The sequence below is a fragment of the Episyrphus balteatus genome, chromosome 1, assembly GCF_945859705.1.
Source record: "Episyrphus balteatus chromosome 1, idEpiBalt1.1, whole genome shotgun sequence".
NCBI lineage: Eukaryota > Metazoa > Arthropoda > Insecta > Diptera > Syrphidae > Episyrphus > Episyrphus balteatus.
The window spans coordinates 52,558,171-52,585,400 of record NC_079134.1 but is presented as its reverse complement, the minus strand read 5'-3'; the positions used below and the strand labels follow the sequence as shown (position 1 = coordinate 52,585,400).

The following is a 27,230-nucleotide window of genomic DNA, read 5'->3' as shown; positions in this document are numbered from 1 at the left end:
ATAAAATATTTATCAATTCGCGCCCTCCAGGAAAAGCAGGTTTAGAGGACAACATCAAAGAATCGATCGGAAACCTGGTGCAGGGGAGGAGTGAGGCGAAAAATGTTACCGAAGCTTAATTAGATAATTATTGCAAATAAAATAAATACTAATCTAAACAGCTACCGGCGAAGAATTGAAAGAGTAAGATGATGAGAGGATTCCCCTAAAAAAAGTAAGAAGTTATTTTATTTTATTTTATTTTATTTTATTTTATTTTATTTTATTTTATTTTATTTTATTTTATTTTATTTTATTTTATTTTATTTTATTTTATTTTATTTTATTTTATTTTATTTTATTTTATTTTATTTTATTTTATTTTATTTTATTTTATTTTATTTTATTTTATTTTATTTTATTTTATTTTATTTTATTTTATTTTATTTTATTTTATTTTATTTTATTTTATTTTATTTTATTTTATTTTATTTTATTTTATTTTATTTTATTTTATTTTATTTTATTTTATTTTATTTTATTTTATTTTATTTTATTTTATTTTATTTTATTTTATTTTATTTTATTTTATTTTATTTTATTTTATTTTATTTTATTTATTTTATTATATTTTATTTTATTTTATTTTATTTTATTTTATTTTATTTTATTTTATTTTATTTTATTTTATTTTATTTTATTTTATTTTATTTTATTTTATTTTAATTTATTTTAGTTATATTTTATTTTTTGAGTCTAAAGAACATTCGGCCGCAACTTCTCCGATAGAAATTGCTTTCAAGCTAGACCTCAGAAATTTTTCTTATGTTTGGTCCGGCATTTTTCAAGCTGGCTTATATTTTAATTGTATTTATTTTATTTTATTCACTGTTTGTTTTTTTCCCTAGAAAGACCATTGTGTCGTAACTTTTTCGGTACAAATTTCGGGCATTTTGTCGAACAGGCTTGTACGTCCGATCATTGTATAATGATTAATTTTGTTCTATGTTATTGTTGTTTGCATAGTCAGGTTTTTTGTGAGCATGAAATGATCCAATAACAAACACTTTTTTTCACCAATAATATTGAAAAGAACTGGCCACAGTTGGCTATTGGAGCTGTTAGCAACTGGTACACCATCTATTCCAACATCCATTGTTATGAATGGGTAATCTGGTTGAAAATGCTCTATGTATTTAACAACATTTTTTCCATTCCTAAATGGCAATACTCTCCACTATCGATTTGGACAACTTTCTTTTGATTTTTAACACCCTTAACTGACCTTATATCGACAGGAAGGTTTGGATGGTACCTACATTATTTTATTTTAAGTTTTTTAAGGGAAGTGGAAGCTTCATTTGTTATATTGGGCTCCACTGACCACTTTCCTATTTCACTTCCCATTATGAAAGATACATCTTTGCAAACAAGTTCGTTTAGGTTATTTCCACTATTTTCAACGTCAACAAAAGAAACATCTTTTGGTTCAAGACCAAAACAAGAAGTTAAGTCATCACTTGAAGAGACTTCAACCTCTGTTTCTCATCTTTCAAATCCGGAAAGAGAAGCAAACTCGTGCTTAACTTCGTAGTATCCTCTTGAATCCATGTTTATTTACCTTTGCTCTTTTAAAAGAATAAATTGAGAACAAAAACATGAAGTTTTCCAATAACAAACACTTTTTTTTCACCAATAATATTGCCAAGAATGAGCCACAGTTGGCGTTTGGAACTTTTAGCAACTGGAACTCCATCTATTTGAACATCCATTGTTATTAATGGGTAATCTGGTTGAAAGTCCATTCCTTCACTGCAATACACTCCACTATCCATTTGAACGACTTTTTTTTATTTTTAACACCCTTAACTGATTGTATATCAACAGGAAGGTTTGGATGGTATTATAAGGGTATTGGAGCTTCATATTTAGATCCACTGACCACTTTCCTGTTTCACTTCCCGGTATCGAAGATACATCTTTGCAAACAAGAACATTTTTTGAACAACTATGTAGGTTCACAAACTAAAGGTTCGTTTTGGTTATTTCCACTATTGTCAACGTCAACAAAAGAAACATCTTTTGGTTCAAGACCAAAGCAAGATGTTGAGTCATCACTTGAAGAGACTTAAACTCCTGTTTCTCTTCTTTCAAATTCGGAAAGAGAAGTAAATTCGCGCTATTGTGACACCATCCCAGTGTTATTTTTTTCTTAAATATCATCCCCGGTCTTCCCTCCCTTTAAAAGTTCTGTCCGTGCGTAAGTCAAACAGTCTTTGTGGAGCTGATATACGCTTTTATAATGCATTTATTCGAACTATTGTAACCAGAATGAGATTTACTTCTGCACTGAAGGAAAATAAAAAATTTAATTTTTAACTATTCCAAATTGAAAAACAAAATGGCTGATTGCAGAAAATCATATCTTGCATTAAAAAATTTTAAATTTTTAACGTTTGTCCTTTTAAAAGAGTAAATTGATACAAAAAATAGCCCATACCAAGGCTCGAGCTGGTGCACCACACATAAATGAGCGTATTTTCAGCTCGTACTTCGGATCATTGTGTTGTGTTGTTCGCATAGTCAGGTTTTTTGTGCGTATGCAATCCTCCAATAACAAACACTTTCTTATCATCAATAATATTTCCAAGAATTGGCCACAGTTGGCTATTTGAACTCTTATCAACTGGTACACCATCTATTCCAACATCCATTGCTATTAATGGGCGATATGGTTGAAAGTGCTCTATGTATTTAACCACATTTTTTTCCATTCCTAAATGGCAATACTCTCCACTATCGATTTGGACAAATTTCTTTTGATTTTTAACACCCTTAACTGACCTTATATCGACAGGAAGGTTTGGATGGTACCTACATTATTTTACTTTAAGTTTTATAAGGATAATGGAAGCTTCATTTGTTATACGAGTATTGGGCTTGACTGACCACTTTCCTATTTCACTTCCCATTATCAAAGATACATCTTTGCAAACAGGTTCGTCAACAAAAGAAACATCTTCTGGTTCAAGACCAAAGCAAGAAGTTGATTCATCACTTGAAGAGACTTCAAACTCTGTTTCTCTTTTTTCAAATTCGGAATGAGAAGAAAATTCGTGCTTGACTTCGTAGTATCCTCTTGAATCCATGTTTATTTACCTTTGCCCTTTTAAAAGAATAAATTGAGAACAAAAACATACACAATATAAGGTCTTGAGTTGGTGCATTTTGTTGTATGTTGTTGTTGTTTGCACAGTCAGTTTTTGTGGGCGCATGAAATACAAATACTTTTTTCACCAATAATATTCCCAAGAATTTGCCACAGTTGGCTATTGGAACTGTTAGCAACTGGTACACCATCTATTCCAACATCTATTGTTATTTATTGGTAATCTAGTTAAAAGTGCTCTATGTATTTAACTACGTTTTTTTCACTCTCCACTATCCATTTGGACGACTTTATTTTGATTTTTAAGACCCTAAACTGACCTTATATCAACAGGAAGGTTTGGATGATATTTTTAATTTAAGTTTTATAGTCTTATGTATGTCTCATACATACAAAAAACGCACAAAAAACGGATAAACCACGCACACAAGTAGGAATAGGTGTACTTGAGACCAACCGACCGTTAAACGTTTGAATACATGCTAACTTACTTATTTGAGCTGATGTTATAGATAACGTAAAATCATCCGTGCTTAGGCCATCAGAATCCACTACGTCACTCATGAGCAAAACTTTTCCAAGAAAACGTTATCCCCACCTTGTCGGATTCATTCAGACCTTTCACAGCCAATCGTACCATATCTTCAATCGCCTTTCTTATCCATGAAGTTGGTTCTTCATGATTTGGAATAGGGTTGATTTTAAAAGAAATTTTCCGCCCATTTAGATTAACCGCTTAATTTTGGTACTAAAATCAGTCAAAATTTGAATTCGTTGAAATCAAAAATAAAAACACAGGAAAAAATTATTTTTTTTTAAATTTTTATTTTATTTAAAAAAGTTTATTTGCGAATTAAGTAATTCGTTTTGTGAATTTAAGAAGAGTGTAAGCAAAATATGTTCCACCTCTTCAATAATAACATCATTCTTTTGTTTCCTCGCTGTTTCTGTGGGTGTTGTTGCTGTTCTTGTTGATGTTGTTATTCCTGCTGTTGGTGTTGCTCCTGCTCCTGCTGTTGGTGTTGTTGGTGTTGTTGTTGTTGATGTAACTGATGTTGTTGTTGTTGATAAGCTGATGATTTTGCAACTGTCCTGAGTGCTCTTTATCGTGGAAATCAATCACGAAGGAGCGATCTAAAGGCTCCACGACCTCCAGGCAGAGCGTGTGTAGCTCCGCGATGTCCTCCTCATCCATTTGGTTATTACACGTTGTTGGTAGAAATACCTAAAAATAAAAAGTTTATTATAATTTTTTAATTGAAAATGCGGAATATAGTAAAAAATTTAGACATACCACATAGTCGTCAAGCTCTACTAAAATTTGCTGGCCGTATTTGGTAGGTATCCTTTTCGCTGAAGTTATTGGAAACTTCCTCTTCTGGACCATTTTTGATAAGCTCAGGAGTGGTTTCCGGGTTGAAACTGACGGCTCCTCCCTGCGTACACTCACTGCAGACTTCATTTTCTTTAAAAAATTTGACATGTTGTAGGTATTCACTGAAGAACTAAAACTGAATCAAAAACTCAGGCACCTAATGCTTTTATAGTATGGACTAACGAATATTTTGGTCATTTCCCCTAATATGAATTTAAAATAAAATGCACGACTGGGTCGCACGAACTTGCTCTTAGAGTTCAAGTTGCTTAAATTTTTAAGACTTTTGATATAGAAATTTAGAAAATGTAGGTACCTTCTATATGGGTACAGAAAAAAAAATAAAAAAAAAAATTAAATTGGTTTTTAAAAAAAATAATATAAAATCTGAAATCAAATTGCCCCCCAAAACAAGTATGCAGTTTTGATTGATATATTAAGATGCATTTTTAGAAAAAAAATTTTCAAAATCGTTAGAGCCGTTTTTTAAAAAACTAATTTTTTATAAATAATTTTTTGGAAAAAAAGTTTTAAAATAAAACTGGTATGCCATTTTGTAGAAATCACTGATCAACATCTTAATACAAAATTTAAAAAAAATTCAATGTCCCGTTTTCGAAAATTTGATTTTTCAAAAAAAAATTTTCAAAATTTTTTTAAAAATCCAAAAATTATTTTTTTCAAAATTTTATTTTTGGCTTATATTTAAATTATATAAATGCTTCTTAACAAAAAGTTTCGTTGAAATCGAATAAGAGGTTTCGAAGATAATCGGATTTGAAAAAAACGGTTCTATGGCAGGTACCGTTAATAATGATTCTCAAAAAAAAATTTTTTCATTGAAAGATAGAACTTAGCTTTAAACTAACATTTGAATTTTTTAAACAAAATCGTTGGAGCCGTTTTCGAGATATTTCAATTTTACTAAAATCGGTATATGACAAGTACAGTTATTTTTGGTCCAAAAAAATTAATTCCAAAAACCCCTCTGGAGAGTCGCCAAATAACGCTACATACCAAGTTTGACATTAATCGGTCCATCCGTTTAGGCCGTAGCTCCTTATACAGACAGACAGACAGACAGACAGACAGACAGACGGATTTCCGGGACCCACTTTTTTGGCATTGTCTACCATCGTAATGTCATGGAAAAATGTTATCTCAACTTTTTTTTTTTGTACGAATGCATAACTTGATATATAGTACCTATATCGCAAGTAAAAAATCGAAGAATTACCACTCCTGACATTTAGTGCATTATTTGACCTGTCTTTCCTCTTACCAGTTTTATATTCAGAATTCCCTGTTGATTTATACATCAGTAAGAATATTCTTATTTCAGTACATAAATTCAATACCTATCAAAAGACGACACCATGTGTCGCATCGATCCTTTACAAACAACCATAAACAACATCGTACGCTGAGTTTTGTGACTTACTAATAAAAAATCATTTACATTGACCTTTTTTTAAATTTCAAATATTCAAATATGTATTCAACCGTTTAACTAAAATTATGAACCGTTTAACGGTCGGTTGATCCATAGAGCAGAGTCATAAACAACATCGTACATTAAGTACTTTTGTACTCACCCCGAACGTTTCGCATGAAATTTCATTGAGCGTGGTCACCGGGAAACTGCCATAAAATGTTAAAGTTGGTTAGATCGGCTCCGCAAGTTGTATTTGTGCGTAGGCCGTTCTAACTCTGGTTGTTGTTGTTGTTGTTGTTGGGGTTCTTCTTGAATTTGAATTTGTTGGGAGCAAACAATGCTCACTACATCACAGGGTGTTATCACTTCAACTTGGGATGACCGTGAGGTGTTGATGACGGTATCCCATGAACGCGAAAGTTTAAAACTATCGTCACGATTGAAGTTTTTGTGGTGTTTTATTTCAATCGCCTCGCGTACCAGCCGTGGAATGTAGTGCGACTCTTGAGCTAACACCTTCGCTTGGTCGAAGTGTATCCAGTGGTGTTCGTCTGGATCAGGCATGTCAAACTTGCGGCCCGCGGGCCGCATGCGTCCCACAACAAATAACTTTGCGGCCCTGTCCACATTTTTATTAATTTTGAGTTTTATATTATAATTTAGATTTTATGTTAACAGCTTTCGACACACATGCATCATTTTTTTCCTAATCAACAAAAAAATATGGGACAAAACCAAACAAAATAAGATCTCATGGTTTAAATCAGGGTAAGTTATGTGATTCTGAGTTAACCTACCAACGATTCTGGGGCTTGGGAGTTAGTTTTGGTTTTTAATAATAAAATTCTTTAAACCAACATGTTTTGCTATCTAAAATGGTTGCAGAGTTTATAATTCATGATACCTACCTAAATGTAGGTTAAACTTAAAACTTTGAGGAAAATTCATAATATAACGAACATGTGAACGTATGCAACATTCAAATGCAACCTAGCTCTTTTGTAACATCAGAAGATAAACCAGGATTTGACTCACTTTCCTACTTGCAATATATCAAACTTAGTTAAACTAGCATCATCAGTCGGCCGTATCAAAAATACTGCGCTAAAAATCTAAACTTAATTGAATACGAAAAAGGCGTGCAGAATATTTCTTAAAAGACAAGTTCTCTTGATTTTCTTCGATTCATAAACATAGATTTAATGCCTAATCAAGTGAAAATGGAGGAAAACGATTTCTAGTGTGACTCCGAAGTAAGTTCCAAATTCGTTGAAATGCCCGATTTTATAAGTATTTTTGTGCACTTGAAAACTGCCATATAAAATCGTTTGCAAATTTCAAAGTAGGTACCTGTCGATGCGAGCAGTTATTTCAGCCATTAAGAGGAATGAGTTATTTATAAAATCCTGAATAACGAACTTTGGGGTGAGAAAAAAATGGTAAATGAAACAAAATAGTTTTATCATTCCTGCTGTTTTTTTTTACAAAATTGTTTTACCTATAAAAATTTTACAATTTTAAAGTTCAAGTGACCTCAATTTTTATAATTTTTATAATTATAATATATTATAAAAATTGTAGCTTTACATGTTGTGCGGCCCACAAAAATTTGTATCTCGCTGTTTTGGCCCTTTGTAATCATTGAGTTTGACATGCCTGGTCTGGATTGTCCAATAAGTGCTCATTGCCGATTTTTCCCGTTGGCTTTTGCTAACCGCACTTACATATGTGCTCTTTTAAGCGAGTGGCAATGCTTCTTTGTGTTTGTCCAACGTAACACGACCAACAGCTACAAGGAACAGCATACACGCCTGGTGTTTGCAAAGGAAATTGGTCACGGTCATCCCAAGTTGAAAAAAAAACGCGGCTAATCCGAGAATTTAAAAATTATGTCTGTAAGAAACCGTGAAAGCCTTAAAAGTTATATATAATATTTGACCATTTTCCGATATTTTCCAATTTTCCTATAATTTTTTTAAACTTGATTTTATAAATTTAAACAAAAACAAATTTCTTGTTTACTGGGATTCAAATATAAAAATTAAAGGCTGACCTGACAGACAGGTCTCCGTTTTTGACAACATTTTGACAACGTTCGGAAGATATGACCTTATTATGTGTACTGTGGATTTCTCCAAACTTCAAAACATCACCCGGTTTGGAGCAAAGTATGAACATTCGAACCATATTATCTACAAATAAGTTTTAGGAATGAATTGGAAGCTTCGTTTGTTATATCGTGCTCTACTGGCCAATTTGCTGTTTGAGTAATCGAGATTAATCTTTCCCAACAAGAATATTCTGTGAACAATGTTTATTAATTTAGTTTATGTATTTCCATTTCCACTATCGTCAAAAACAGTTATCTTCTAGTTCTGGTTCAAAACCAAAGGAAGAAGTTGAGTCATCGCTTGAAGACATTTCAACCTCTGTTGCTCTTGCTTATTTGCAAATAGAAGCAAATTCACGCTTAACTTCATAATATCCTTTTGCATCCATGTGTCTTTACAAATTTTTAGAAAATTCGGTCGACCTTTGAGAAATTACTTCAAAGTCAGATAAAACACTAGCTCCAACGGATATTAAAGAGTGTCTCACAACTCCAGTAAAGCTTTTTCCATTTTCCACGATTTCCACTCAAACAATTTTTCCTCCAAAAACACAATATAATTGTTTGGGTATGGGTTTGATAATATATGTAACTATATAAATAATTTTGAACGAAAAACGTTTTGCTTGTGAAATACTTTTTTCCCGACTCATCCTCACAAACTTCAAAGTATTTCTTATAGTTTTCAGATAGTTGCCTCAATTTTAATTTATATTTTTTTTTTTTCACTAAAACTGATTAACTTGTTTTTAAAGGCACAGAGTTTACTGATTGTCAACATTTTTTTTAAATCTTATTTACCTGTAGGATAAGTTGTAAAAACATACATACTAATAGGTTGAAATACAAAGCGTAATAATTTTTTTTTTTTGCAATTGTAAAATAATATACGCATCCATTCCGAAATCAGGTAGCTTGGAAACGCTTTTCAATAATCCAATTATCTACCGCACAATTAAAAACTACCTGTTTTCAGAAACCACAAAATCTATTTGTTTATGATATAATAAATAAGATAATTTTTTATGATTTCAACCCCTATAAAAATGAGCTGAGCTATGGATAGTACGCATTGGATTGACTGTGGTTCGAGATATATGAAAAAAAATTAAGGCTATTGTGGAGCATTTCCACAGAAGTTCTGTAGCGACTAAGAAACTATTTAAAATACAAGAGCAATTAAGGCCTGGTCAAAAGCCACTAAAATCTATATTAGATGCAATAACGCGTTGGAACAGCACGTTGGATATGATAGCGAGGGTAAATATCCTTCAAGAAGCTCTCGGAGCTGCAATTGGGCTACTCCACAATTCAGTCCCCAATCCACAGTGGGTCCCGCCATAGGTCAAAAATAAAAAAAGTAAATGTCAGTTTTTTTAAATCCAATGATTAAACAACGTTCTACAATCTCCCATCGAACCAAAACCAAAAAAAGTTTGACGGTTACCCCTTTTTTCATTTCTTAATAGCCATTCAAAGTCGGTATATAAAAAAAGGTACAGTTTTCTTATCGCTGCAGTTATAAGGTGTGAACTTGCGATAGTGATAGCGGGTGTTAAAAAATTGTGAACAGTATTAAATTGTTATGGATATTAAACGAGAAGGTTAATACTTCCTAAAAACATAGATTATATTGTTAAATAACATTAAGGCTAATTGTAATGGGGCTCGTTAACGAAGCAATTTTAATCATTTTTATTTAGCTTAGTTTTCATTAAATTGGAGATTTAGTTGGTTTGCCTTCGAGTGCGCTCTAAAATTTTAGTTCTCAAATGAAGAATACTGTCCTACCTTTCGAAATAATAGCTCCGTTTTTTCCCCTTTTTTCCCCTTTTCGAGTAATACAAGTTTAAATGACGTTACACGGAGAAAAAAAAATTTCAACGTAAAACTTAAAAAATTCCTTTTGCACTATTATTTTTATAAAAGACTGAACTAGAGGGTAAGGGTAAGGTGCTCGACTGACAGTCAGGTTCCTTTTCCGGCATTAACAATTTTATTTTTAATTTAAAAAAAAAAAAAAAATTTTTAATTTTTTTTATTTTTCTTCAAAATAACGAAAAAATTTAAAAACTGACTTGATGCATTTTTTTGCAATAATAAATCATATAAAACGATAATACAGGCGTTTCATTATAAAAAAAAAGTTCATTATATTTTTGACCGCACTTTGTATGGGAGGGTTCCCACTGTGCAATCTTACGGAGGAAGAATGGATTTTGCTTCCAGAACTAATACAAATTTTAAAGCCCTTTAAGGAGTTAACGGAAGAAGTTTCGTCGCAGAAAGAAATTTGTATTTCTAAAATTTTGGTGGCTACAAAAAATAGTGTCAAAAGAATTTTGAATGCCTTGGACCAAACACCAATGGAAAATTTGTCAAAGGATTTGGTAGAAACCTTGATACGAGAGTACAATAAACGCTTTCAAAATTCTTCCTTTCACCCAATACTTTCAAAAGCTGCACTTTTGGATCCAAGATTAAAAAAAGCATCGTTCGAGTGTGATTTGTCATATGAGTCTGGAGAACAAGCGTTGCAGCTGGAACTTGAACAAAACCCAACAGTCGCCTCCATAGAATTAAATACAGAAGTCAGCTCTAATCCACCAACATTTCTCACAGATGAACCCGATTCACTTTGGGCCGACTTTGACACAATGACAGCAGCATGTTCGTCAAATACAGCAGTGTTGTGTCAATTCGTCAGTATATGGATGAAAAAAAAAAATTAATAGGAAGGAAAATCTTCTTCTATGGTGGAAGAACAGGAAATTCTTGTATCCAGAACTGTCGGATTTGGCACTCAAATATTTTTGTTTCCCGGCATCATCAGTGCCCTCAGAAAGATTTTTTTTTCTAAATCCGGACAGATATTGTCGAAGAAGCGGGCGTCATTAAAACCCAAGAGGATGGAAAAGATTTTATTTTTAAATGTTAATCAGCATCTTATGAATTAAATTTTTAGTTGTTTATGTCAAATTCATTATTTTTATTAACATTGTTTTTTTACATAAGTTCGTTTTGTAGTTCAAAACACTTAAGTTCCACTTTTTATTATAATTGCATTTAAAAATGCAGTTTGCAAAGCAACAAGACCCTTAAAAAAACTACTCTGTCAAATTTTTTTTTTTATTATTGAAAACCACTTTCTCAAAAATAAAATTCCACTTTTATTCAAAACTTCTTAATCTGGTTTTCATATCATTAAGTTTTCATCCAATTTAATTCTTCTCAAATCAACCTTCAGTTGGCCATGGTAAGGTCATAATATTGTCTTCTTCGACACCCTCCCCCACTTCCTGAAATTTCATGCATGCTCAGCTGATTCCGTTGGAATTTGACGCTCAAAATGATCCATCTGGTTGTGCAGAAAATCAACTTTTAAAGACATGTTGACCCCAATATTTTCAAAAGATTTTAACATTTGTTTTTTTTTCTCACTTACTTTTAGAAATATTATTTTCAAATATTTATAACCATAGCAGTCCGATCTAAGACATTGATAAAGTTTTTGACAGTTTGATATGAAGTGATGGCAAGAATATTTTTGGCAATCCCGTTTTTGGTACTAGTTTGAAATAGCATGTCTGTAGGCCAGAAAATAATGCCCTTCAAATCTGCACAAATTTTCCATAAATGTTTAACGCTTTATCTATGTATGTATAGTATTATCTAGACTCTAGAGTAAAACCGCTTTCAAACTGCTTTTTTTTATGAATCAATAATCAACCGCCATTCACAACATGTACAATTTCTCATTTTAAAAAAATATTTAGCACTGAAATCAAATGAACACTGTTTGGAATACAAATTGAATTTTCATTTGACACAGTACCAATTTAAAAAAAACAGTATTGTAGGTTGCGTACTTCATGCGGCTCTGGATTTAAACTCCCTTTTTGGAGCCAGTCCCGCTGATCAATGCAGTTAGAGCTAGGATTGCCATTTGCTAAAAGAGCAAAAAAACTCAAAAAATCGATTTTTCCATATTTTTTTATGATTGTTTCGACTATTTTGGTATAGAAATTTTTTTTTTAATTTTTAAAAAACATTATTCCAATAGGAAATTTAATTCTCTACAAAAAGTGTTGAGTGCAATATATCAAAATTTTGCTTGGTTTAAGAGGTATATTGAAAAAACCAAAAAGGGGGCTTTTGCACCTTTTTTCTAAATTTTTTGTGACTAAGTATCGAGCTACAAAATTAACACTGAAAGAAAACGATTGTAATGGTTCTGGAATTTATAAAATAGGTATTTAAACATGTGATTCGGGTCTTTGTCCGACAGCCACATTATCCTAACCTAACCTAACATATTAAATATCATATAGTCATATATATATTTTTCTTTGTTTGTGCTGACTTATTTAAATCAAATGAACATTTCGCTATAAAAATACTGAGCAGATGAACAAATTTATACGACAATTGAAATATCATCAAATAAATCAAAAACTGAACCACCGACCGTGATATATATTATTTTGTAAAAATAAAAGAAATTTCCCTCAAAAAAAAAAAAAAAAAATAAATTAAATAGTTGTCTATTTATATTTTCATTAAACTGGCATTGTTTCATAAAACAATTGCGTTTTTGTTATGAACAATCAAATTGAGTTGAGGAATCTATTTTGACATGCAAAAATACATAGTGTGAAATTAAGATAAAAACGGAAATCGATCTTGAACTACATTTGAAATGAACACGCTAATGTCTTAAGGTATGCGTTTTGTTAATGAAGATGGCTTTGCATATTTTGGTTATAACAGACATCATGCATCTATGTTTTCTTTTACCAGTTGCAGCTTTGCACTGTCCACTTCCAGACATAGTTGTTTATATTTACATACAAGTATGTCTTTGGCATTGGACGACAAAACTCGTAATGAGATTTGCATTTGTCCCCAGCTTGGCGTATGGAGGAATGCTCAAGTTTTCGTCTATGTTTTTATGCTTTTCCTACTGATTTTAAATGTAAGGCATCATCTCTGATACTCGTAACATTGTAATTTTTTGTTATTCTCAATCAGGAAAGGAAACGCTTATCTCATCTGCTTTATCGATTATTTTCCGCCATTAGATCCTACGATTTAAAAAAAGTCAAGATACAAAATTGTGAAGAAGGGATAATTTCAAATAAAAAAATACGCTAAATTAAATTATTTAAAACAGACCTTCTACAAAAACTATATGTTCTTAAAATTTTTTTTACCCACCAAATCTTTTTATAAACTGCTGATATCTTTCACACAATCAAGTGACTAGTGGCATTACATAGTTGTAGTTCTTCCTTTGTCAATCATTTCAATAAAATCAACCCCAGAAATTTCAATTCGGATTCAACGGATTCAAGGGAGAACTTATGAGTAGTGTCAACAGCCGAATTGACTAGGTTTATGCTTGATGCGCTTTTGGTGCAATTTTAAATCTGCATATGAAGGATATTAATAGAATGAAAAAATACCATCTTTTTTTTCTCTCAAAATAATGCTATACAATTCGAAATCACACTCAAAATGAAAAACTCAGCCAAACTATTGTTGTCGACTCCCCCAGCTATAGTAGATGGCAGCTGGTGATGATGCATCTCCGAAATTTTGCATTTTCATTCATTTTTATTTTATATAAATTTATGTATGATTTGTATTTGGGAATGGGAATAGAAGTTCTAGGATTTTAAGTTTGATCGGTTTCAGTGTCAACCCAAAGAAATAGATGGTCACAATTTATAACAAAACAATATGAATGTGAATGTTTAGTTTGGGTTACACTTGCACAGTATGTGTTGTGTACGTACAACAATTTTATTGTTTTTTTATTGTTTAGAACAGAATAAAATATTTTTGTACCAGTACCTACAGAGAAAACACAAACGTATACCTTCGAATATCCCAAGTTTTGGGGTTGGGAGTTGATTCCTGATATAAGAATAACTTTCACTCTATATTATCTTTCCTTTCTTCAAAAAAAATGTTCTATTTTTTTATATTATCTTTCTTTTCTTCAAAAAAAAATGTTCTATGTTTTCGAATCACTTACAACGACCTTTTAATTATAATTTTTGTTTTTTACTATTTGTCTTTCAAGGATCGTGTAGGGTTGCCTTATATAACCCAGTGATTCCACGAGTAGGGGCGCTCCAGTGGATGGAATATGAAATTCGATTTCACAATTGGAATAAAGTAAAAATAAAAAAGACGATATGCTTTACTTTTCAAAAAATAGCCCAAAATGACAAATAAAAATAAAAGCTCCCAATAACTCAACAATAATAATTAACTATATAAGAAAATCGCTAACTGCTGAGGTAGGATAGTGAAAATTTCACTTTGACAGTTAAAATACCAATGTTGACTAGATTTTACGTCTTAGTTTATTATAATGAAACCTATTTCTTTCTTTTTCTTTTTTATTATTTTTAGTATTTTAAGTATTTTCTTTCTTTTTCCAAAACATTACTGAAAGTGAATATTCTTTGCAAAATAGTGGTGATATTATTTTTTCTATTATAGGTGACATAATTGTTTTTTTATTTTCTCCCAAACAATGTGAGGTAAAATCTTATTGCCAATCAAATTTTCTCAGTAAGTCATGCATTTTACTTCGAAAAAACACAAAGCCCTTTTAAATTAGTACACATCAAGAATTTTTTATTTATTATTTTTCAATAATTTGGAATGAGGAATTTATATGAAAAAATGATAACAAAATATCAAAAAAAAATTTCCAAAATGTGACATTCAAATATCATCCTGATAATAAAAAATGTTGTTTTAACATTTTAAATATCATAAAACACATTTTATAGATATTTAAAAAATGTTAATTTGATATTTAAAAAATAGCCCAGGGTCGATAATTTTTGAAACCAAAAAAAATCATAGTAGGATGAAACCCATTGGAAAAGGAGGTAAATATGATATAAATGAAGGGAAAAATAAATTACTTGCGAGCCGAGGTCGGGAAGTGGTAGGGTTGAGTTTTTAATGGTAAAAAATGGTATATCTCGATTTCCGGCAAAACAACAAGTCCTATGGAAAAAAGTTGTATGGCAAGGTTGTAAATAGTAAAAAGATCTACAGCTTAAGTATCAACAATTTTTCGACATAACCTCAAAATTTATGTGAAAAATTCAAAAAACCGAGTTTTTGGTTTTTTATTTTTATCTTTTTAAAAAAAATGTTTTTTTACTATGAAATTTGGTGAAAACTTACCTTATTATGTCCCGAATACACAGTAATTTATTTGATTTAAAATTTATATTTTTTAACCATTTTTTGACTTAATACCAAAAAAACACCCTAATTTTCAATCGAAAATTCACGTGTCAAAATATCAGCTTTTAACAAAAAATCGGTGGGAATTTTGGTCGTTAAAATCTCTACTGTCCAATAGCGTAAACAAAAATTTACATTTGTAGGTATACCATAGAACATGTTCTCGGTAAATGCAAAAAGCTTGAATCGAAAATGTTTGTATCAGTATTTAAAATTTTGGCCTATTTATTAAAATTGACACTTTAATTACTCAAAAACCGTAACATTAATCAATGTAACATAAAATCTTACGGTTTTTGAGTAATTAAAGTGTAAATTTTAATAAAAAGCGGTCTGGTTTTATCCAACTATGATTTTTTCTTACTTTTCAATGTATTGGAGGCTTCGGCACTGATCTAAAATGTTAAATTGATATTGGTTTATTTTTCGGTGTACTTTGAACAAAATAAGACAAGTAGCTGGATTAAATGTCAGCAGAATGACCATACAACATGTTATTAAAAAGACCGAACATTTGAGGCGTCTAAAATTGCAAAAAAAACCGCCACTTAGCAGTGTGCATAACAGAGATACCCAAAGGAGATGGGAAACTTTCGAACGTTTTACCCCCCAAAACTCATTTGTTTATTTCGTGTTGTTGTAATCTCTTTTTTATTAGTGAATAAATGTGAAAAACACACATAGGTAGCCACGGTGTTTTTACGCACACCTAGCCAAAAATTTAAAATTTTTCATGCATACTTAGCCAAAAATGTCCGAATGAGCTTCAGTTTTCTGAATGCCACATGGCATGGAATACCGAAGGAAGCAACCCATTAAACGACTGGAGAAAAATGACATTTGTGTGATTTGCGGCGAAAAATATAAGAAGGATGCATTTCTTCTTCAGAAAAATGCTTTACGAATTTTGGTTGCCTCAAGTTAACTGCGATTTGACACAAAAACACAAGAACTGGGAAAAACTGACATCAACATTTCTGCAAAACTATTGTAGAAAATTATACAAAAGACGAATTTCTATCGAAACGGCTCGTCAAAAAAAAGTAAGAAATGTGAAGGCTTAAACTTTTAATAAATAAAGCAAAAGTTTTTTGTTTTTCGCATATGTTGTTTTTTCTGTGGTATTGTTTACTCTCATAAAACAAATGCAACACAAGAACAAAATTTACTAGTCTAAGCAAAGAAAAGAAAATATCGAATTCGTATGCAAAAACAATTTTGACACCATTGAATAAATCAGGATAAATTTAGATATCCGTTTGAAAATGTATGATAAGAAAAATTATGAATTAGCTGCTCTTAATTAAAACCTTTACAAGGATGTACTTCGAAAACTTTTCTTGATACTGAAGTAAAATCTTATAATATCAATATTACTGTCATTTATTATTTAGAACTGGCCAAAGCCATTTTGTTATTTACGGAAAAATCGATCTTGAAAAATAATTTTTTTGAAGTTATATTTTGCGGCGTTGGGGTATGAAAATTGACTTTTGAAAAGAAATGTCAGAGTGATAAGCAAGTAGCACCATCTAGTGCTCATAATTGAAAAACATTTTTGTTATGGTGGTCCTAGATGAATTTCTATCTACATCTTCAATCGCGTGTATATTAGACTGGGCCAAAAAAATAAAATATTTTTTTTTTTGAAAGTTACTTCGAAAATCTTGTTCAGGATGATGAAAAAAAAATTTGGTGAAAATTTGAGCCGTTAAAAAAAATTTTAAGAGGTCTATCATCGGTGGTTTTTATTTTTATACATGATATGATGTTTTACAACAGAACTGCTAGACGATCAAAGTAAAAAAAATTTCTGTTCATTTTTTCTTATATAGAATTAAATTTCCTACAAAAAAGATCTAATTGAAAATTTTCGTCAGACGAGCCGTATTCGAGTAATTAAGCTTTTTAAATCGAAGTGTTTTTTCAATTTGCCTGTTTCACTTTGGAATTTTGTGATGAGCAAATAAGTGAATAGAAAAATAAAATCTCGACAGATTCTTATAGGAAATTTAATTCTCTACAAAAAAGGTCTCATAGTAATTTTCCCTAAATTGAGTTTTGATGAAGTTATTCACGATTTAAATCGAGAAAAAAATTAAAAAATCAATTTTCAATTTCAAAATTTTCTAATTCACTGAAAATTCAATATTTTCAAATTAGCAAGATGTTTTCTTGTAGGGAATTAAACGTTCTATAAAAAGTTCCTTGGCAGCAAATTAATTGCTTTAACCGTTAAGAAGATATTCGTATCAAAACCAATGCCCACTGATTTCAATAATTTTCTTATGACAAGTATGCATTTGCGATTTGAATACGATTATCTTCTAAACGGTTAAAGCAATTAATTTGCTGCGAAGGAACTTTTTATAGAACGTTTAATTCCCTACAAGAAAACATCTTGCTAATTTGAAAATATTGAATTTTCAGTGAATTAGAAAATTTTGAAATTGAAAATTGATTTTTTAATTTTTTTCTCGATTTAAATCGTGAATAACTTCTTCAAAACTCAATTTAGGGAAAATTACTATGAGACCTTTTTTGTAGAGAATTAAATTTCCTATAAGAATCTGTCGAGGTTTTATTTTTCTATTCACTTATTTGCTCATCACAAAATTCCAAAGTGAAACAGGCAAATTGAAAAAACACTTCGATTTAAAAAGCTTAATTACTCGAATACGGCTCGTCTGACGAAAATTTTCAATTAGATCTTTTTTGTAGGAAATTTAATTCTATATAAGAAAAAATGAACAGAAATTTTTTTTACTTTGATCGTCTAGCAGTTCTGTTGTAAAACATCATATCATGTATAAAAATAAAAAACACCGATGATAGACCTCTTAAAATTTTTTTTAACGGCTCAAATTTTCACCAAATTTTTTTTCTTCATCCTGAACAAGATTTTCGAAGTAACTTTCAAAAAAAAAAATATTTTATTTTTTTGGCCCAGTCTAGTGTATATATTAACACACTTTTTTTGTTTTTTTTTTTTCAATTTTTTCCTAATATTTGAAGTTCGGCATCAAATTGTTTTATTCGTTTTGTAGTCAAATATGTGCGTATAGCATTCTTTTCAAGTTTCAAAATAGTCCTTTTTGTCGGCCGCTACTGTTTTAAAAATACAAAACAAACCAACACTAAACCACGCATATACCTCAGCAATAAGTTCACTGTGACGTATACTTGTTCATTTTTCCTAAAATGAATACACCAACCGTACACACAAATCCATCTGTTGGATTTCTGTTGACAACAAGACAATAACAAAATAGAGAACAGAACACATTATGTTTGGGCCAAGGTAAGACCAAAGTAATAGAGACACAAAAGTTGCTTGCACGAATATAATGCGTTTGCGCTGTTCTTCACCAACAAGTGTACAAGTAAATTTTTTGCTCTGCTACCGGTTCGACATCTTTGTATCCCTGGCACATTTTGTTTCTATCTTTCAGATAATCCAGCCACCGAAAAAGACATTTAAGTTGTATCTAACAGAATAAAATTGTTTAGATACTTTTCAGGCTCTGTTGTTTATCGTCTAGAATTCAGTTTGCCAGTAGTGTATGAATCCTCAGGTAGTTTGCGGCCCAGATACCATTTTTGTCCTTAGTATAGTTTCAGTTTTCAAACTGGTGTCGTCCGTTAACCGTCGAATGCTCTTTAATATTTTGTATTAAAATTATCTGTAATTTAAACTCTTATGCATTTTAAAGAACAAAATTCCGAAGTGAATACAGTGTTACTATAGTGAAAAAGAAAAATTTACAGTTTTATTAATATAAAAAAGTTTATTTAAAAAAAATATATTTAAGTGATTTTATAGAATAAAATTAAAAATAAAAACTAAAAATGGCTTACACTTGGGAAAATCGTGTTGACTTTGTTGTTCGATACATGTATGGTAAGTCAAATTAAATGTAATTGAGACCTGATAAAAACTATTAAAAGACTTTTAGCAATTTTTTTTTTTAATAATATTAAAACGGAATATTTTCGTTCAATTAAATTTGAATTAAAACTATATGTATTTATATATAAAAAAACGTACAATTGAAGAGAATTATTTACAAGCCTTAATTGAAATTTGAATTTAACTGGCTCTGATGCATACAAAAATATATAAATAAAATATTTATGCTACGGAGCACCAAACATTTGCGAAATTCTTTTTCAACACAATTCAACAATAATAATTTTTTGCTGACTCTGGCAGGGTTCCGCTTATGGCCTTTTAGACTTTTAAAGTCAAATAAGTTTGTGAATTTGTAATTTTTTTGTTTGCATACATATATGAGTTCCTATAAATTTATTGTATATGTATGCATATTTCTACCTTCATACATATTATCGAACACGCAACACAAAAATAAGGTGAATTCTTTGACATATTTTATTCTATATTTTTTTTTGTATTACAATAACAATGCAGTGCTTGTTTGTGACAGATTAGGATAAAAGTTTTTTGACTAAGGAAATTTAAAAACAATTTTCAAAGTTGGGGGAATTTAAAAATTAAATTTTTTTCAAGTATAATTGGAAATTTTGTAACAATAGGGGGCCAGAAACATAATTTTCATTTTTTTGTAAATTTAAAAAGAAAACTTTTCCCTTTAGAAATTTTGTATAAGGTTATGATTGGCACTTGATGTACATAACATAAGTGAGTTTATAAAATATAAATCTTTACCAACATTTCTTTTGATACAAAAATTAGCTTTAACTTAAAATTTTCAAGTAGTATTAGATAGAATAATACGCAACAAGATCTCAATATCTTTTGTAAAAATCTTACACAAGTAATTTGAATTTTATATTTAATTTGAATTTTATATTTAAGTAAAACCCGGATAAATACCTCACCTTAAATGTCCCGTTCTGATAGGCACTAAAGCGAGTTAGGTACTTACAAGAACCCGCTTAAGTGCTCATAGGCATAGGCACTTATCTCTCTATTCAATAATACAAAATAACATGTTTGATAACTAAAAAAATAATCTTCACAAAAAATATTTACTTTGAAAGTTTAAAATAGCTAACAAGTTAGTTTCTACCTTAAGTAAATTTTTTGAATTTTAAAGCGCTATAGCAAACGAAGTTTTTCTTATAGTTGAAACTTGTTTCAAATGTGAACTTAAAAGAAATTTCTGCAAGTAAATTCAATTATAAGTATTTGAAATAGCAGGTAATTAAGCGGGGAAAGTAGTTAAGCGAAAGGTACTTAAGAGATGAGTTGCATATGAAAAAGAAACTTAAAATTTTTGTTCTGCGAGAGGCACTTATCCGGGTTTTACTGTACATATTTATAAAAGTTATAATATGATCTATACATGCTTTTATTTGTGAAAAGTTTTCAACATGTAAAATGTTCAAAATGTAAGATATATTTTTGGACTAAAATTATTTAGGGTGGTGGATTACTAACGCTGTATTAAAAAACTCAAATTCCTTTTTTTATAGATCATATTCAATACTTTATACTTTATTTAGAAGATAATTCAGTTTTATTATTAATTTAATAATTAATAATAATAATTAATTTCTTTAATGATTTTTTTAATTTATGGAGTTTAAATACTCTGCACGGCACGCTGACGCTAATGCATATGCACTATGCAGTATCTGAACAAAATAATACTAAAGACTATAGAAAAATTTAAATAGGAATCAATTCAATTATATTGGTTGAATGGATTGTCTTAAACCATTCAAATTTGTTGGCCAAGTTTGATAAGAATCAGATGGTAAGGGTTGGATTCTGGAAACCTGCGAGCCAGCGAAAAAAATGTGATATGGGTTAAAACGCATACTGTTACGTTACATTCAAACGCATCTTTCAATACAAATTTATCTGAAAATGTATGAAACTGTAAACTTTTTCAAAATATGATTGTTAACTAACGTTTCATATTAATGAAAAAATCTATGAGGCCTATCATTCAAAAAATAAAATTGTTTCTAATAGACCAGGGATGCAAACCTTTTTAAAGCTTCGTGCCATTTAAAAAAAATATTTATTTGTGGTGCCTTTGGCGTGCCATACAGTTTTGATCTAGTTTTTTTTTGTGACCACTAGAAACAAAAATATAATTAATTTTAAACTACGCAGCGTTTTATTTGTAAGCACATCTATATTGAAAATAACAGATTTATTCGTGTAGTTCGTTTTAATAAAAAAAAATTCAGATTAAAGGTATAACTAAAAGGCCACTTTTTTGGGAGATTTACAAAATTATTATTTCCTTATATCGCTATTTGTTTTTGAAAAAAAAAAACTACAAAAATTGTTTTTGGAACAAAAAAATAAGCTTTCTGCATCATTGTTTCAAATTTTACGTTCGGAAAAACTAAGTTTGAACAAAATGAACTTGAAATTTTTCACTTTTCAATTTTTAGATGTACCTCAACAAAATAAAACAAAGAAACAAAAAATAAAAAGTGAAAGAAAGATTGTAGTATGACTTCTCTTGTTGTGAACTCAATGCCAAGTAGTTTATATCAGGGCTACGTTTCGTCACTTTAAGCAAAATGCAGGCTGAACTAAAAGATAAATTTGGAATCATCTAACAATCTGCTTCTAAGCGAATCTTTAATGTTATTCATTTGGACAAATTATGACTCACAGGCGTAAGTAGGTGAAAATATTAGGGGTATTCACGATCTGGTGCAACAGGTCTAGTAAAAGTGTAAAATTTTATTTTTTTACAATAGATCCTGAACGCACCTCTTCTTATCTATAGTAAATATTGAATGGAATCCATGATATGAATTATATCAGCTTCACGGAGCTTTTACGGAGTTGTCTTTCCACCGATGCTTCTTCTTTTTTTTCAGTTTTTTTATAATTTCATTCTTTGTTGTGTTCAGGTTAATTTATTTTCACAAATTACATCAAAAGAAACAAAATAAAAAAGAATAAGAATAAAAAAGATAAACTGTTCATCATGGGCGACACGCGACGGCGAGCTGCCATCTGTCAAAAAAATTTTACACCATTGTATTTTTATTTTGCAATAGGGTTAGGGTATAGCAAAAGTCAAGACCATTGTAAAATTTCAATCCATATATTTTGTTGTTGTAGTGTTGCAAGATTTTACACTTTTGCACTTTTGCAATGATACAAGACCAGTTGCATCGGATCGTGAATACCCCTATTGTCAAGATCTCCAACTTTTCCAATTTCATGTTTCCATTGATTTGGAATTGTTCGTCGTATTGCCCTCCACCCTCTCTAGTTCGATTGATTCCAACTCTTTCCTCGTTTCGACTAATTTTTGACTCGATATCGGACAAGCTTGAAATTCGTTCAGCTACATTTCAATTTCTTTAATTTCCAACCAGTAAAATGTAGACATGTTAAGTTTATCAAAGGATGTCGTATCAGGATCCATAATAGACCTAGCATTTCCGATAATTCTTTAATTTGTGAAAACCTAATTACCTACCGATAAAAACTGTTAATTTTATTCCGTCTGGTTTTTCATGTAAAGAGATTTTTACAGTTTTACAAAATCTCAAGAAAAATTTTACAGGAGAAATCGTTGAATGTCGCTCAAATGGCAATTCGATTACTTCATTGGTGGCGTGCCGGAAATATTTTATGGCGTGTCACCAATGGCACGCGTGCCATTGGTTCGCCATCCCTGTAATAGACTGTTACATGGATTTGGAAGTAGATTTTGGGGCTGCTTTACATCATGGGTAAGCCTGTTCTTTTAGGGTAATATTTTAAACATGATGTACCCGGTCTCTGAAATTAATAAAGGATGTACACGGAGAAAACATAACGCCAGGGATAACTTTACTTCTAGTATATTTAATCAGAATAAAGTTGAATATACCAGAAATAAAGTTAAATATACCTGAAGCATAGTCATCCCTGCCTTATTTTTTCTCTGTGTAGAAAATAGGTGTGTTTTTATGGCATTGCTATATCCGTATCCGCAGTTGGCGCTTACATGCACTACAAAAACAACACGCAGCTGCCAATAGGAATACAAGGTAAACCAAGCTGCGGATAGAATTTTGACGAAGTGTATAAGTTTATGTTTTCCTTTCTCTTGGTTGTTGCATATACATTTTTCATCAATGTTGATATTTGGGAAATCCTACTGCGGATAGCTTTGCCAAAAAAACACGCATAATGAAATATTAATTAGGTACACTAAATACAGTATTTTTTATATTCCATGGATAAAAAAATGTTCTGACTGTTACGTTTCCTGAAAAGACTGTTAAGTTACGCATGCGAGGTGCGATCTTGGTACTTTTCAGTAGTGAGCCATTATTGATGCTAACTTTAAAACTGTAAAGTGCGGATGTGTTCAGAATAGAGTTTATATAGTTAAAATCATCGTCAACAACTTTCTTGATCCCAATTTTGGATTCACTTCAAATACCTAAGTATTTCAGAAATGTCTCAAGTACTTACGACATAAAAAATGCCTTCTGAAGATCATATTGGCTTGGCAGTTGCGCCAATGCTATCGACACATCCCTCCCCGTGAGAAGTTGCAAAATAATTTCAATATATTCTTTTAACGAATTTATTTTCAAATACTGGAATTATTGAAGCTTTAAACTTATTTTTGAATTGAGATGCAGACCCGTCGTCGGTAGTCGCTCCATACCATATTTTCAAAACTTTTACCGATTTTGACAGTCATGTTCCTGTCAGCAGTACCTATATACAAATACGGAATAAATTTTCCTTTGTATGCTTTAGGTTGTTGGACACGATGTTTGGTTATCGTAAAGCAAACAAGATTTGCTGTTTTTGATTTCAGTGAGCATCTGCACTTCAACTTTTACTTCAAAGACGAAATGTAACGCAAAATCAATTTGTTGCATACCTTCCCTATAAAACTGATTTGAAACTCTAGGTCGATCGTATTTGTTGAAAGTATCTATGTCTCGAAAATAGTGGTGATAACTCTTTTCTGTTAAGAAGTAAGCTTTGCGATGTTCCAGATTCTTTAAACTGTATTCGATTCATTTTGAAAACTTCACTTTTACGTAAAAAAGTTCATGTCACGGGATTATTAAGTGCTACTCCACCAATTGTTTCTTTAAGTCGTTTAATGGGTTTTTGATCACATTTATCGAAATTAAGAAACCAACAATCTTTGTTGGTAGTCTTACACAAAAATTGTTTAGCTAATGTTGACGGCACAAATTTATAAAGAGTAGGTACGACACACCTTCAATGAAATTAGCATGATAAGAACACATGCAAATTTGCGAACTCCCTAAAAAAAATAAAACTTATTTTGTAATTAAAAAAAACACCATTTTGTTTCTATTTTGTATTTGTACCTTTTATTTAATTAAGAGGTATCAAAGAAAAATGTGGAGGAAATAATGAAATTTTTGTGATCCGTTACTTCGAGATATTTAAAAAATTAAAAATGGTGAAAAGCCCGCCAAATTTGAAATACAATTTTGTTTCTTCATGGTTTCGTTTTTCTGTTCCAATTCATAGATAATAGGCATAGTGAATTTGCCTTATCTTCTTGAAACCACATTGAGTTGGTAGAATTCTCATCCCGTGTAATTTTGGGGAAAATTTGCTGGCAAATTGCCTTCTTGGCAAAAGTAATCATTCCTTTGATTTTAGCGCTGGTCTCTTTGTTTGTATTTATAGCGGAGTCTAGGTAGACGGAGTCCTTTTCTACCTTGAACTTATAACTGCCCATGGTGACTTTTTGTCCAGTACGTTGTTTTTGGGTGTCTTTTTGGAGTTAATTAAGTACTTCTGAAAAGGTATTTCAGTTCTTTTTTGTAGCTTTTGCATTCGTTAAATTTGCCACTCACTGTCAACCTGCTACGAGCCAAAAATTTCAAAGTTAACTTTATAAAAGTCGACGTTTGTAACAATCGTCTTTTCGAAACATAAGGATAAAAAACTCAGCATCAGGGAAGCTGCAGACAAGTATGGTATGAGCTATGTCAATCAACTTTACGAGATTGATTAAGAGGGAAAATATTGATCGGAGAAAAAAGAGCAAAGATAGGTCCAGAAAAATAAATGGTGCGCCGACCTATGCAAATTTGAATAAGGTTCAAAAAATTATAAAGAACACTAACAAAAAAACAGCTTTCAAAAATGAACGAACAGGCAAAACATGGATAAGAGCATTTATAAAAAGAAATCCATTTTTGACATTGCAAAAACCAGAGACCCTTAGCAAAGGAAGAGCAGTAGTAGGGTGGGTCAAAAAAATCGAAATTCGTTTTTTTCAATTTTGTACTCCGAAAAACCGATTGCTAGTCACCTCTGGAATATACACACCAAATATGAGCTCTTTATATTAATAAAAAATCTGCCCACTGATTTCAATAGTTTTCTTATGACCCATATGCATTGCGATTTGGATACGAATATCTTCTAAACGGTTAAAGCAATCAATTTGATGCCAGAGAATTTTTTGTAGAACGTTTAAGCCCCTACAAGAATACATCTTGACTGTAAACTCCGCCGCGAATGAAGAGATCCGTGAAAGATTGGGGCAGTGGGACCCTAGAAAACGAAGTTCTACAGGTAAATATAGACTAGAAAAAGCGGAATTATACCCATTTTCCAGGAATTTGAAATCAAATTCTTTAATCTGATCTGTATCTGAGTATGAGTAGGTAAGGCAATAAATTTGCTTCTGACCAAACATTTCTTTTTTAACAATTTTTGTTTGTACTATGTAGAAAACAAAATAAATACAAACAGCTATTAGTTGAACCGAATATAAACTGAATTAATGTTTTGCAGATTGTTTTGGTCGTATTTCTTTCTCAACTTACACCATTGATATCTAAACAAACTAAAAAACAAATAGACCTGCTACATACGTACATTTCCGATCGAAAATTAAATTTAAAATAAAACAGCAATCTATACCAGTATACCGTTGGTACATTTATCTGTCATACCATATCGTTCAACATACTTTTCAGTTTGTGTATCTTTGCTCCAAACAAAATATATACAATTATTTGCTTTGGCAAACTTTATGCTTTAGATGCTTTGCACATATTTATAAAACCATTAGTTTTTGTTTTAATTGAAATTGAACTTTTAATTCCCTGTTGATGTTGCAAACTTTTTTTTTTTTTACTTCGGAGAACTATGATGTCCATCATGATGGTGAATCCAATTTTTCCCTTGTTAAAAGTATATTGGTTTCGTGTTGAAAAGTTAAAGGTTTAATTGAACATCTATCACTATCTCACTGAGATGTGGTAGAATGAAGAAGCCAAACAAATAATTTAATAAACGAAAGCTAAACAGCCCTGGGGATTGTAGTAGTGTACAGTGTACAAGAATTCATTGATTCAACATTCATAGTCAAAATATTTGAATATTAAAGAATTCGCATACGAGCTCAATGCATTCATTGAAGTTATATCTGTGCTTTTGTTTTATATTTGTGGTTTTATTTTTATCGAATTGTTTAAGTAACAACAATTGATCTGTGATAAGAAGTGATATTAGGCTTAAGTTTTGTTGTCCAATGAATGTTAAATTATTAATGTGTTGTTTATTAAATGTTAATTTATTTAAAATAATGTAAATCTCAAAATTCATTAAAAAAAATAATAAATATTAACCCCTGAAGAAGCTGGAAATTACTAGCGAAACGTTGGGTAAAATATGAATTAATTTTTTTATTTAATTAATTGCATCTATAAAACGGATCATTTAAGCCCAAACATCAATAAATTTTTGATTTCATTGAAAGTTGAAAATGCAAAATGTTCCAGATAAGGCATGTCTATCCAAATTAGGAAGAATGATTTAAATTTGAAAATTATAATTTCTTGAGGCAAAGTAAAAAATAAAACTTGTTATAAAAAAAGGTTGCACAAAATTTAGAGCTGAAAGTTATATTTTTCT

General features: G+C 30.7%; 1 protein-coding gene across 1 annotated transcript in view; it reads left to right on the top strand.

Moving 5' to 3' along the window:
- The first annotated feature begins 19,140 nt into the window (after positions 1–19,140).
- LOC129921344 (sarcoplasmic calcium-binding protein, alpha chain) overlaps positions 19,141–27,230 on the top strand; it is a 63,446-nt gene continuing 55,356 nt past the window's right edge. The window contains exon 1 of the mRNA XM_056003143.1: positions 19,141–19,247. Within this exon, the coding sequence (XP_055859118.1) occupies positions 19,196–19,247 (52 nt within the window). The 5' untranslated portion in view covers positions 19,141–19,195. The remainder of the gene's footprint in view (positions 19,248–27,230) is intronic.